The 13,293-nt window shown below is 53.7% G+C and overlaps 1 protein-coding gene across 5 annotated transcripts in view; it reads right to left on the bottom strand.

The window, feature by feature from the left end:
• PDE4B (phosphodiesterase 4B) overlaps nucleotides 1–13,293 on the bottom strand; it is a 173,420-nt gene that overhangs the window by 25,668 nt on the left and 134,459 nt on the right. For all 5 annotated transcript variants that reach the window (XM_068689816.1, XM_068689817.1, XM_068689818.1 and 2 more), the window contains one exon: nucleotides 788–900. In XM_068689816.1, coding sequence (XP_068545917.1) covers nucleotides 788–900 — 113 coding nt within the window. The remainder of the gene's footprint in view (nucleotides 1–787; nucleotides 901–13,293) is intronic.

The following is a 13,293-nucleotide window of genomic DNA, read 5'->3' on the forward strand; positions in this document are numbered from 1 at the left end:
CAGCGGGCTGCAGGTGTGGACGTAGCGGGCGCAGCTCTCGCACTGAATACGGAGCACACTCATTCTTGGGACCCTGTCATCTGCTCCACCGGGCAGCCCGTGGGTGTAAAGGAGCGGAGGAAAAGGCACAGCTGCAGAAATTGTGCTGGCAAGGGGATGGGGAGCTGTCGGATGCCCCCTGAGCTCCGGTCTGGTGCTGCTGGGGCAGGGGGTGCCTCGCACCCACCAGCGGTGCTGCTGACGGATCGAGGGCTCGCCTCGGGAGATCCCTCAGCAAAATGCAGCTGCAACCGCTTGGCTCAGAAGGGGAGCGTGGCTCCAGGTGCTGGGAGGGGGAGGCGAGGAAAACCAACTTCCAAAAGTAGCGTCAGGAAGGGCGTTTGGACAACACGCTTCATTTTTTTTCCTCTGCGCTGCCTCTTGGCATACCCGGGGGACCATTTATGTCCCCAGGGTGCTCCTATCAGCCCCACGGTGCGGGACACTTGGCTGCAGCCCCTCAGCCCTTGCGGGCAGCCTCTGGCTCCCGCTGGCTCGCTCAGAGCCCGTTACCCACACACAAACTCTGCCTTCGCACCCTCGCCATGTGTCACCACCACTGAACACTTGCTGAGAGGCAAAGCACAGCGGGCACACCGTGCCCCACACCGTGCCCCACACCGTGCCCCACACCGTGTGGCTGTGTGGCACCACGGGTGGGTGGCGGTGGGTGACACCCCGGGGGCTGCGGGCTCAGCCCCCAGCCAGATGCTGACCCCGTCCCCACCACCCCTCGCCCCTCTCTCACCTTGTTGGAGGCCATCTCGCTGACGGAGCGGTAGGTCTGGATGGTCTCCAGCTGGTCCAGGCACCAGTCGAGCTCCTCCAGCGTCTCCATGGCCAGCTTCTGGTAGGGCTCCTCTGCGAACAGGCACACGGACATGTAGTCGGGCTGAGGCGGCGGCAGCCTCTCCATGCCGGGGCCGCCGGAGCCGCCGCCAGCGCTGCCGGAGGTTCCGCACCGCTCCTTCATCATGCGCCCTCCGCAGCTCTCCCCCGGCCGCCGCCGAGCAAATCCCCGCCCGGTCCTCGGCCGCCCGCCCCGGCCCGCCCCGGCCCGCCCCGGCCCCGCGCCCCGGGCGGGGCAGAGCCGCAGCCCGCAGCCCGCAGCCCGCCCTGCTGAGGCGCCCGAGGGCCGCGGCATGGCTCCCCCGCCTCCCCCTGCCCGCCCGCCTCCGGGTCCCTCCTCATCACCCCGCTCCCGGCTCTGCTCCCGCTGCTCCCCGCTGCCCGAGGGCTGCTCCCATGACAGCCCCGCGGAGGGACAGAGCGGGTGGTGCTGCCCCCGCTGCCCCGCTTTGTGGGGTGGTCCTGAAACACTTCGTGTGGTGGTGCTGCCCCGCTTCATGTGCTAGTTCTGCCCCATTTCATGTGGTGGTCCTGAATCACTTCGTGTGGTGGTCCTGAAACACTTTGTGTGGTGGTCCTGAAACACTGTGTGGTGGTCCTGCCCTGCTTCATGTGGTGGTGCTGCCCCGCTTCATGTGCTAGTCCTGCCCCATTTCATGTGGTGGTCCTGAACCACTTCGTGTGGTGGTCCTGAACCACCTCGTGTGGTGGTGCTGCCCCACTTTGTGTGGTGGTCCTGCCCCGCTTCATGTGGTGGTCCTGACTCGCCTTGTGTGGTGGTCCTGCCCTGCTTCATGTGGTGGTGCTGCCCCACTTCATGTGCTGGTCCTGAACCACTTTGTGTGGTGGTCCTGAACCACCTCATGTGGTGGTCCTGACTCGCCTTGTGTGGTGGTCCTGCCCTGCTTCATGTGGTGGTGCTGCCCCACTTCATGTGCTGGTCCTGAACCACTTCATGTGGTGATCCTGCCTCACTTCATGTGATGGTCCTGAAACACTTCATGTGGTGCTGCTGCCCCGCTTCGTGTGGTGGTCGTGACCCACTTCGTGTGGTGGTCCTGACCCACTTCGTGTGGTGGTCCTGACTCACTTTGTGTGGTGGTCCTGCCCCACTTCATGTGATGGTCCTGACTTGCTTCATGTGGTGGTCCTGACCCCCTTCATGTGCTCCTGACTGCCCTGCTTCATGTGGTAGTGCCATCCTGCTTCATGCGGTGGTCCTGACCCCCTTCATGTTGGTGCTGACTGCCCCACTTCGTGTGGTGCTGCTGCCCTGCTTCGTGTAGTGATCCTGCCCCACTTCATCTACTCCTGCTCCCCAACTCCATCTTCATCAACCCCAAGCACTCCAGCCCCACTCCCCACCAGCCCTGACCACCAGCTCCAGCACCCCGGTGGCCCCGCACCCCAGTGCTGCCCCGCAGGCCCCATGCCCCAGCCTTGCCCAGCTCTGCTCCCGAGCCCCCCAGCTCCATGCTGGCCCCGTTCCCCAGCCTCACGGGTACCTGGTCCCCACCAGCCCTGCTCCTCGGCCTCCCCCAGCTCCTCTCCCTGACCCTGCCAGCAGGACAACGTGCTCCCGAGCGGCTCTTGCCGTAAAAGTTAAGGTTTACATAAGCGGATACGGTGAATCATAAAACCTCCCTATGAATGTAACTGCTTCTCATAACACCAGCGACATACGCTTTACCCCATAAATCTGTCAGAGTTAATGAGTTCAGCATTTCTAATGGCCCGGGCTGAGCAGGTAACAGTGACATCAGTGGTCAGGATTGCTATGATATACAGCAAAGTGAATGCTCTACAGCACACGCGCTGGACGTACGCGTGCCCCATAGGCGTGTAAACCCCAGCCCTCCCTACAAGGGGTGCAATCCTCGTGGGGCTCCCTGCAGAGCCCCTCCAGAGCCTGCCGGCTGCCCCATCGGCAGGGGAAATCCTCCTCGTCCCTAGCCACAGGGCACTGAGCTACGTTAGCAAGCGTCGTGCAGAGCCCCCGCGCTCAGCGTTTGAAGTTCCACAGCAGAAAATAAATGCTGCCAGGGAGTAATTGAGCAACGAACTACCAGGAAGCACTTAGCATGGATAAAGAAAAAAACAAAAAAAAACAAAAAAAAACCACTAAGTCTGAATCTCTGTCATCAAAGTTTGGTGCTTTTTTTTTTTTTTTTCTGTGCTCACGGAGCTCCAAACATGGCAAGCGCTCTCTCTCAGAATGCATACTTCTGCGATACATATATCAAAAAGCAGGTAGAAACAGCCAAAACATACAGAACTTGAGCACATTCCCTTTCTAACAGGCATATTCTCCACCAACTACTTTATCACGTAAATTAGTTGAACTGGAAGGGCTCAAATTTCTTGCACTAGAGAATGTTTGCATTGATAAAACTAACAGGGACTAAATCGTTATTTTAGGAATAGGAGAAAAATCATCTCACCAGGCAAACCAACAGGAGCTGGCCATATGTTTAAATAATGAGCTGCAATGTGTTATTGCAGAGTACTCTGCTCTAGGATTTCTAAGTAAGCAGAACCACGGCGCGAGCTATGAGTGCATTCCCATGGCAGGGACGGAATAGCTTCATGGAGGAGAGGGGCTCTGGCACTAGGCACCAGGTTAGCCCATTTGGGGGTTTCCAGCCTTGCCAGGGGTCGGGGGTGCAGGACCTGGTCCCTCACTGCCTGCCCCTACCACTCTGCTTCGCCTGAAGTCTTCACCTCCAAAGGACAAGAAGAGGAATCTGCCCTTGATAATGTACGTGTTTTGCATGGAAGGGTCCACGCTATTCCCCTGCTCTGTAGTCTGAGTTTAGGAAGAAAAACCATGGAAAAAATGTCATGTGTTAAGGAAAATGATGAGAATTAACACAAAGGGAAAATTCAGATTGTTAGGTACAGAGAAAGTAAGTTTGGTGCTAGGCTGCTGCCAGCCTTCCATTTCTTTTAGCTTTAGTTTTTATAAAATGACAGGAAAATGCAACTTTATATGGGATTTATAAAGGCAGGACTTAGCATTTTTAGCACGGCGTATTTGCATGGATGTGCAAAATGCCCCTTGCTCCCCAGGGCTGCCTCTCGCTGGTGCAATCTGCACACCCGTGGGGATCCCTTGGGGCTGGAGTGAGGTCACTGGCCACAAAATGTGGCAAAATGCAGCCTTGGGCCTCTTGGGCCTTTTCAGGCACAACAAAAGGACAGGGGATTAACGATTTAAATGCAGATGTTTAGAAAACTGCCCCCTCAGGTATCTCTAGTCATTTCAATGGGAAGAGTGTGGTCAGCTGTTAGCAGGCAGCTTTGCAAAGTGTCCCTTTACAGAAAAACAGTGAGTTCTGCTTCTGTTCCATTCGATTTAGTGCCCAGGCCAGCAGTGTGTGCATTTCCATGTGAAAAACAGGTTTTCAGAAGCCAGCTTAAGAGAATTTGGGGTTTCTGCCCCTTCCCCAGCTGGCACAGTCACCTCGCTGCCCACAACTCCCCCAGGTCGCACGCAGCATAGGCAGGGCTCCTGACAGCCCCAACACAGCAGACCACATGTCCCTGGGCTCCTCAGTTCTTAGCAGTCTCCTGGTTTTGACTGATATCATTTTTTTCCCCATTATTTCTTAAGTAAATGATGCTACTGATCGGAGGCTCCGTCCGCTTCTCCACCCTGCCCACCCCGCCGTGTCCTGAGCCAGTGGTTCCTGAAGCCATGGTGAGTGCTAGCTCCAAGTGCTCGGCCAAGACACCGAGCAAGAAATTCAGCCATGCAGAAGGCAAGATGCCGTCCTGCTCGACAGAAAGGAGACAGAGAGAGCTCAACCCACCTGAAGAGCTCGGTGGCCTCTCCTCAGCAGGGCCCAACCAGCCCCGGGCCACCAACACAGATCCAAGCAGCCCTCCTCGGGCACGAGCTGCTCTGCTCACTCACTGTGTGTTAATTCGTTGGGACTATTTACAAATACATTGTGAAAGCCCTGGCTGTGATTCCGTAGATAAAGCTAAATTCGCACCAGGTGTTTTTGAAATACAGCATGTCAAATTCAAACACGTTCTCCGAGCCCCTATGAAATGCTTAAAGTTACAGCCAACAGAGCAGGCAGATTTAAAGCTGATTAGAAGCTAACTTTCTATGGGAATGATCTTAAAAAGGGAACAACATAAATCTTCCAGCTTTCTTAGCAGTTAATATTTATGCACATATATGTGAATTACATTTTAATATTTAAAAATTGACAGTACATTTTGCTAATGATGAAGGACAACGCATGCTACAGAAGAACCCCGGACAGAAAACCTGAGAAGAAGCAGCCCATCCCTGGAGCAACAGCCCCTGCAGACACAGCTGGAGCAGTGATGTAGCACGATGCACCCTGCATCTGTAGTACCACACGCCCTAAAAAGCCAGAGCCTTCCCCAGGACCCAGCGAGAGCAGGCTCGCCAGTCCTAACAAGGCAGGTCTGACCTACTGGCTTATCTTGTTTGAGTCACGGGAATCAATGCGCACACCGGGACGTGCCAGCAGGGTCCCTACGTCAATACGTGTTTAGCATTAACTGCAAGGAAAAAAAAAATTACACGGGGTTTCGACCAGGTTTTTTTAGAGGGAAGAAATTTTGGTCTGCACCAGGCCCGTCCTCTGCATGTGCCCACACGGGGCGTTGAGGCCACCACGCTGCCTAAGTGCAGGGAGGGGGGCTCAAGAAATCAAATTGCTGCATCTCAGCTGGACAAAGGCAATCTTGCAAACACTGAAACGTGGCCTCGGGCCCTATATCCACCGGAGGAGGCTGCACGGTGCCCGCAGCCCCTTCCTCTCCCTGGTTAACCCCGTGGCAGTGCTGGCGATGCTCTGGGGGCCAGGGCTGACCCCAGCAGTGGAGGCAGTGCAGGGCACAGGGGGCACGGGAAGCAGCAGGGGAGTTAAAAACACAAGTGGCAGAACTGAGGGGATATACAGAAGTGGGGAGAAAAGAAAAAGAATCGACAGGAGGAAAATGAAGCACATGGGGATTATCTCGCTGAATGGCACCTAGAGTCACAGTCAGGCTGCACACCAACAACAAACACAAGTTTGGATGCTACTTGACGTCTTCTTTCCCCAAAACCCACGTGAAACTCCCACGGGCATGGGGAGGACACCACCCCCCGCCAGACACACTGCTAAACCTCTCCCGAAGGTTTCGATAACCCTGCCGGTAGCGCCGAACGCGCACAGTCACTGACGGAAGCAGTTGTACAATTTCTGGATGTAGTCTCCTGGAATACTACATGACGTCTCTTCAACTGGATCGTGTTTCAGTTTATATTTGGGTGTTGCATAACCGAGCTCCTACCCGTAAAATTACCTCCATATTCTAACTGGCATTTCCGTCATCTTTTCCAGTGCCATATGTGAAACCATTTTTGAGGCTGAATAAAGAACTAATTAACAAAAAGGAGCCCGCTTCAGTTTTACCACAAGCATTACACGGTGCTTGACCCAGAATTTAGCAGGAATTGGGGTGACATTTCACCTCCAGCCCTGGTTGCTGCCACTCCATTCAGAGGCCACGCTTGCCAAGCCCTCAGAAGAAGCCCAAGGTGAAATGTTTGTCAATGGGCACTCTGAAAATGTTTATGTTCTAATTGCAAGTTATTTATGTGCCGGCGTTTCACCACACCTACACTTTTGGCATTATTTGCCCACTATTTTCTTTTCATCCCTGCCAGATGATGAAACATCCAACACTTCTCGCTAGAAAAGTGACCCGGCCGCTCATTTTTAGACGTTTTGTCCCATTTACTGACTCGCCTCTGTTATCTTTTCCTCCCTGAGAGAGCTGCTAATGAACGTGGCCTTGAGGCTTGTCTTCTCCTTGCATACTTGGGAAGTGAACAGTTTAGGAGATCACCCTCTTTTTGGGGATGGATTCAGCTAAAATCAAATACGCACCTCATCGGAAGGCTCGTCAAGGGGGCTTGGACAACGAGCTCTCTCCTGGCTCTCCCCGCAGCCTGCTCCGTCCTCTGGCCGGCGGCACGAGCTCGCGGGCAGCCCTCAGCGTGGGCCAGGATATCCTTGAGCACGGGGCCGACGTTATCTGCAGCTGCAGCTGCCCGGCGTGGTTCCTTTCTCAGCCCACAAAGCAGCCGTCCCCCAGCCCGAGGCATGGAGCACGGGGCAGCTCCCGAAGCTTCAGGAGCAAGGGGCAGCTTTGACCTCAGCTCGCACGAGAGATGAACTGAGTTGGGAAGCACCAGACCCAAATGCTAAAATTCAAAGTGAGTCCTTCCCTCTCCTGATTCATTCCTGATCCTCTCGTCACCCTCATCACTTTGAAATAGATAAGCAAAGACGTGGTGTTCCCTGCTTCTGGCTGAAAGTGGAAAGGCTAAAATGTTTTGAGTGGCCAAAACACCAGACCCCAAACAGGTGAGCTAAAACACTGGAGATCAGCGGCAGTTCTCTTTGCTCAGGAGGATATTGCTGGTGCCAAACAAGTTAAGACTTCCACAAAGTAGCAAAACACACCTAAACTGGTTCATATTGCTAAAGGTTACCATCTCGTGAACAGATTGTCCAGTCTGGAAGGTGAGAAAGGTTGACCACGAGTATTTGCAGACATCTGTACAAACTCAGCTCTCCTCAGCAATTAAACATCAAATTTTGCACTGACTGTACGGATAAAAGACTTCCTCATTCTGCAAAAAAAGAAATAGTTACTACAAACGCATTGTAACTTCTCTCGTAAACCCTTAAGACCTACAAAAAGCTGATAGTCCCTATGAAAAAATACATTTCACGCTGAAAAATTCAAAGATCAGCCTTGTGCAACGAAGGTTCAAAAGCAAGTCCTCGCAGCTCACAGCAGTCCCAACCTCTTACAGGGTTTGTTATTCCACGTGCAAGGCTGTTTGTGTGCTGTGCCAGTACGGCACCTTCTGGGTTATTTACTTTTAATTGCATCCTGGCTGCAATAAATGACAGCTATTTATAATGATAAACTTCTTGAACATTTAAGAGCGGCCAACCCCCAGCACACAGCTCGAGTCGGCACAGCAGCATCAGCTGGGGCGTGAGGGAGCGCCCTGAGCTCCCCAACACTCCCATTTGCTCAATTATTCCAGCTCATTCAATAAAAAACCAGGATCGCTCTGTTTTAACCTTACCTCAAGAACAATTCAGGCTCAGGATCAAATCTGTTCATTTAAAATTAAGAAGAAAACCTGTGCCTCGGGAAGATTTAATACTGGACCTGACCCCAAAGCAGCACGGACCACCTGCCAGTGGCACCAAAGCGTCCCCTGAATGCACAAGTGTCACTAACCAACATCATTTCCCAAAACCTGAAGCAGAACACTCATCAGAAATGAACTGAAGTGCCAGTATTACAGAGGAAAATGCTTACTACCTCCCACTAGTGTCAGGGAAGCAAACTGCCAGCACGGCACTGCTCTTGGTGGGCGAGCTGGGCTGCAGCCACCCGCTGAGCTGGGGGCTCTGGAGGCCGGTGTCCCCGCATGGAAACATGGAAATGTGCTGGAAACTGCTCACAGGGACTGAAAACTCCGCCTTAGGAGATGTCCCGAAGCATGCTCCCAGCCTCCTAACTTGTAGACGTGTTTGGAAATAATATTAAGCAATAGCATTAAAGAGTATTATTAATGAGACTAGCGATTTTAAAAGGTACCTGCTCCTCAGTGTCCATCAGGACAGAGCTCTGGTTCTAGAGGATTTAGGCATATGGGAATATTTTGCTTATTTACAAATACCTAAAATAACTCACAGAATAAAAAAGTAAGCATATTCAGATACAGGTGCTTCTTTAAAAACACAACAATATACACTAGGAGTCTTTAGCATGTGCCAGAGGATCTTAACACAACCCATTTTTAATTCTATAACATATTCATTACACATTACTGTCATTGCTGTCATTGTCAGGGATGATAAGAAATGATTAAGAAGAGAAGGCAGATCCTCTGGATAATCATTTGAATGACAGATTATAATTTTGCGAGCAGCATAGATAGCACTAATGTTTACTGAAGGCTTCATTCACATTTCTCAGTCCTCGACTACCGGTGACTAAGAGCTTCTGCCTAAGCAAGCAACAGACCGGGATATCAGAACGCACCCAAAATGGTTTGTTGAAAATGCTGCCCTGGTGGGAGGCCGCTCTGTGGGACGCTCACAGAAATCTGCGCCACAAAAGCCTGACCCACGGGAGCTGAGACCCACGGGATTGCAAACCCTGGTGCAGGTTGGAGAGAAGAGGAGAAGGGGAAGGGGAAGGGGAAGGGGAAGGGGAAGGGGAAGGGGAAGGGGAAGGGGAAGGGGAAGGGGAAGGGGAAGGGGAAGGGGAAGGGGAAGGGGAAGGAGAAGGGGAAGGGGAAGGAGAAGGAGAAGGAGAAGGAGAAGGAGAAGGAGAAGGAGAAGGAGAAGGAGAAGGAGAAGGAGAAGGAGAAGGAGAAGGAGAAGGAGAAGGAGAAGGAGAAGGAAAGGGGAAAAGAAAGGGGAAAAGAAAGGGAAAGGGAAAGGAAAAGAAAGGGGAAAGGGAAAGGGAAAGGGAAAGGGAAAGGGAAAGGGAAAGGGAAAGGGAAAGGGAAAGGGAAAGGGAAAGAAAAAAAGAAAAAGAAAAAGAAAAAGAAAAAGAAAAAGAAAAAGAAAAAGAAAAAGAAAAAGAAAAAGAAAAAGAAAAAGAAAAAGAAAAAGAAAAAGAAAAAGAAAAAGAAAAAGAAAAAGAAAAAGAAAAAAAAGAAAAAAAGAACAAGAACAAGAAAACGAAAAAAAAAGAAAAAGAAAAAAAGAAAAAGAAAAAGAAAAAGAAAAAGAAAAAGAAAAAGAAAAAGAAAAAGAAAAAGAAAAAGAAAAAGAAAAAGAAAAAGAAAAAGAAAAAGAAAAAGAAAAAGAAAAAGAAAAAGAAAAAGAAAAAAAAAAGAAAAAAGGAAAAGGGAAAGAGGGAAAAAAGAAAGCAAGAGTATGGTGGCCTGTGTGATTTACCAGGGCACGTGTGCGGTCATGGCTCAGACAAGTCCAACAGACCTCATTCCCCCTCACCAGAAGGAGCCTGTTTTAACTCAGGAGCTCCAGATCCGTGCCGTGCCCCGAGACAATCCCTCGGCAGCGCCCGGCATCACCCCAGCACCCGGCGCTCAGCAGGACGGGTTCATCACCCAGCGCCCTGCCCAAACCTGACAGAGCAGGGAGCTGCACCCCCTGCCTCCCAAGGTAGCCGTGGTTGTTTGCAGATGCTGCGGACGCCTTCACATATTTATCCCTGAGTGAAGGGCTGACACTAAATAATTGATTTGTTTAATGCATCCTGTCAGTGCCTTCATGCCTGCCCGTGAGCTGAGAGCCATTTCCTTGAATTAAGCCATTGTTCCAGCAGAGCCAACAAACAGGCTTGAGAAAATTGTTCTCTGGATGGGTTTGAAAAGTCACAGGAAACAAAATAAAAGCAGCAGAGCACAACTGCAGAGATTCATTTCAAACCTAGAATGAAAGTGCCTGAGCCTCGTGGCGCCGTCCTGTGCCTTGAAGCAGCCCGTGCCCTGTGAGTGCGGGGCTTTTTGGAGAGCTGCTGCGTGTTTTTTGGTGTTTGGGGCATCCAGGGGCCACGTTTTCAACTTGACCCCCCCACAGAAGACCTGCTGTCACTCAGAAGCCCCCAGCAGACCCCCCACCCAATGCCACACAGCACACGAACGCATCCCCTCGCCCCAAACACTTGTGTGCTCCCAGCACGGCGAGCCACGGGGCTGGATTTAGGGCCTTATCTCCAATCATGGGAACGACGCAGCGTTCAGATTCACTGTCCCCCCCCCCCAGCATTTCGCTGCGTGCAATGAAACTAATTATATCTTTTGCAAAGATAGGTGCAGATGTGCTAAGAGAGGCACAAAGCCCCAGCACCTGCGGAACAGGTGGAGCCAGTCCTCTTGAGCAAGCCCCGAACAAATGGACGAGCCTGCCCTTCTGCCCCCTCCGGATCGTATTTTTGGGACTCCGGTCCTACCCGTCGCTCCAGCTGCCCCCTCTCACGTTTCTCACACCTGCAGCCGTCCCGCAGCGAGGGCTCCGCGCATCCCCCCGGCACGGCACGGCTGGGTAGGAGCCGATACCACGGCACTGCAGGCAAACGGAGGGCATGTGGCACGTCACCGACAGCAATTTTAGCAAAATCTGCTTCCAAAGCACGGGGTCCTCTGTCGGGAACGGAGGTGAGGGTGGGGAAAGCCCTGGGAAGAGGCAAGGCACAGATCAGCTGGCTCAGACCCGCCTGGGGAGATGCTGAAGAGGTGGCACCGGAGGAAACCCGGCTGCGGGGGGACGCAGAGAAGAGCTCCACGTGGGCTCCAGAGCAGCCCGAACAATGGAGCCTGTATTCAGCGATGATAGAGGAAGATAGAGGAAAAAAAAAAAAAAAAACGAAGCGAAAGCTTTCTACGGCTAATTGCGAAAAATGACAGGAAATGAGCGAGCTGCTGCTGCCAGGAATACCGCGTGTAAGGCTGAGATTGGCGATGGAAGGGTTTGACACGTGCCCCAACCTCGGCGAAAACAAGGCCAAGATTTTGGGGGGCACTTCTGGGTTTTGCCTTCTCAAGGCACCGAGCAGCAATAGAAACAAATGCACGTCTTATTCTGCTGAGGAGTCTGGCATTCGCCCTCAAAAGTCATTAGAAGGCACTCTAATTAAAGCCAGGTCCTTCCTGGGACACACGAGGGCGGCTGCCCAGAAAAGCTGCTGGGAAAACAGCCCCGGAGAAGTGGCTCCGGAGAGGCCGAGGGTGCCGGGGCTGCAGCAGCACCCGCAGCGGTGGCAGAGGCTCGGCCAGGTTAGGACACAGGGGCTGTGGCCCGGTCCCTCAGTGCCATAGTAGCCGCGATGTTTCTGAGTCAACAGGCGACGGGATTGCTGCCCGAGCAGCGGGCCAGCTGCGCTGAAACCGGAGCAGCGCCGCTAAGCAGTAATGTGAGCCCGGAGAAATGTCAGCGGGGTGTGCGTGGGGGTCATCCGCTCTATCTTTAGCCGGCTAAAAGTTAATCGCCTAAGCTCCCTGCGCACTCAGTGGAAAGTGACGGGGACCTCCAAAGGGTGCTTCTGCTCTATTCTCAGCACGCCGCCTGCCAGGGGCTGAATCACCCTCTGGGGGTGCCTGTCCTCCCCCCCCCCGGCCAGCTGCACGAGGCTCCGAGCTGCTGCAGCATCACGGGGCGCTGCTCCAGCCCCCCCAGAGCAGGACTAGCCCCAGCACTGGCTTTGTGGCTCACCACCAGCATCACCTTGGTCCTGCTGCTGCCTTGACACGTCTCCCAGTAGCAGCAGGGACCCGCAGCCATCAGGACAAGGCATTGCCATCCTGTTTGTCACATCCGCCAGCTTTTCCAGCTTGCCTCCTGCCCAGCACCATGCAGCTGAGCACAGCCACCCCCCCCTCCAAATTGCCCCTGACCTGCTGCTCCCCGTCCCTCTCCTTTTTACATCCCCCCCGTGTTCCAAGTCCTTCTTCTCACTCTTCCCTGCTCTCCTTTTCCACTTTGGTCCACTAAGAAGCTCCTTGCTTCATCGAGCTGGCTCCTGCTGAAATTCCTGATCTTCCTGCACAGCAGGACGGCCGGCTCCGCAGCTCGCCCTGCGTTTTCTTCAAAATCGGCCGGTAATTTTTAGGTCAGGCTGCATTCATCTCGTGGCAACGACAGCACCTGGAGGCCAAGCAGCAAATGGAAGCCCTCAACAGCGAAAAAAGCCATTTACGAGCAGCTGGCACCGCGCAGAGCCTTGGTGCTGGGCAGCGCGGCCACCCTGTGAGCACCCCAAGGTGAGGGCAGGGCGAGCGGCCACGAGGGGCCCTGCCCCTGGTTCGAGGCACAAATGACACACTTGAAGGAAACCCATGGCAAGAGGTCAGCCCGGGGCTGGGAGAGCTGAAGCCAGCCCGGGCAGAACTGGCCCAACCTGCAGCACCCACGTTGCACCCACCGGCACCGTGGGCAGCGGGGCGGCTCCGCGGCCGGGGCGTGAGAATCGGGTCAGCGAGGATCCACAGGGGCTGGCAACACGCTGAGCAGCCCCCTGACTGCTAGCAGTAACTGCTTACTAATTAATCTAGAGCAGGGCGATTGCTCTTTGGTGCCTTGGGAGCTGGAGAGGTCACTGAGCTCTCCCGATAGCTTTGCAGGGCTTTGTGGCTGTAGCTCTGGGTGCCCCCAGGCAGCACGCACCATTACAGGCAGTCCTTTAGTGGTCATCTGGCTTGGGCAGCAGGGTCCCGAGAGCCCCAGGAGCTTTGCTCCTTCCAGCAGGGGAGGAGGAACTGCAAGAGGCCACCACGACACGCCTGGGACCACCCCAGCACTTCAGCGCCAGGCTGAGCGCAAGGAGCCAACGGAGGAGTCGGAGCGCTGGTCTCGGGGGGCTGCCTTGCAA

The sequence above is a fragment of the Anas acuta genome, chromosome 8 (assembly GCF_963932015.1).
Source record: "Anas acuta chromosome 8, bAnaAcu1.1, whole genome shotgun sequence".
NCBI classification, from domain to species: Eukaryota; Metazoa; Chordata; class Aves; order Anseriformes; family Anatidae; genus Anas; species Anas acuta.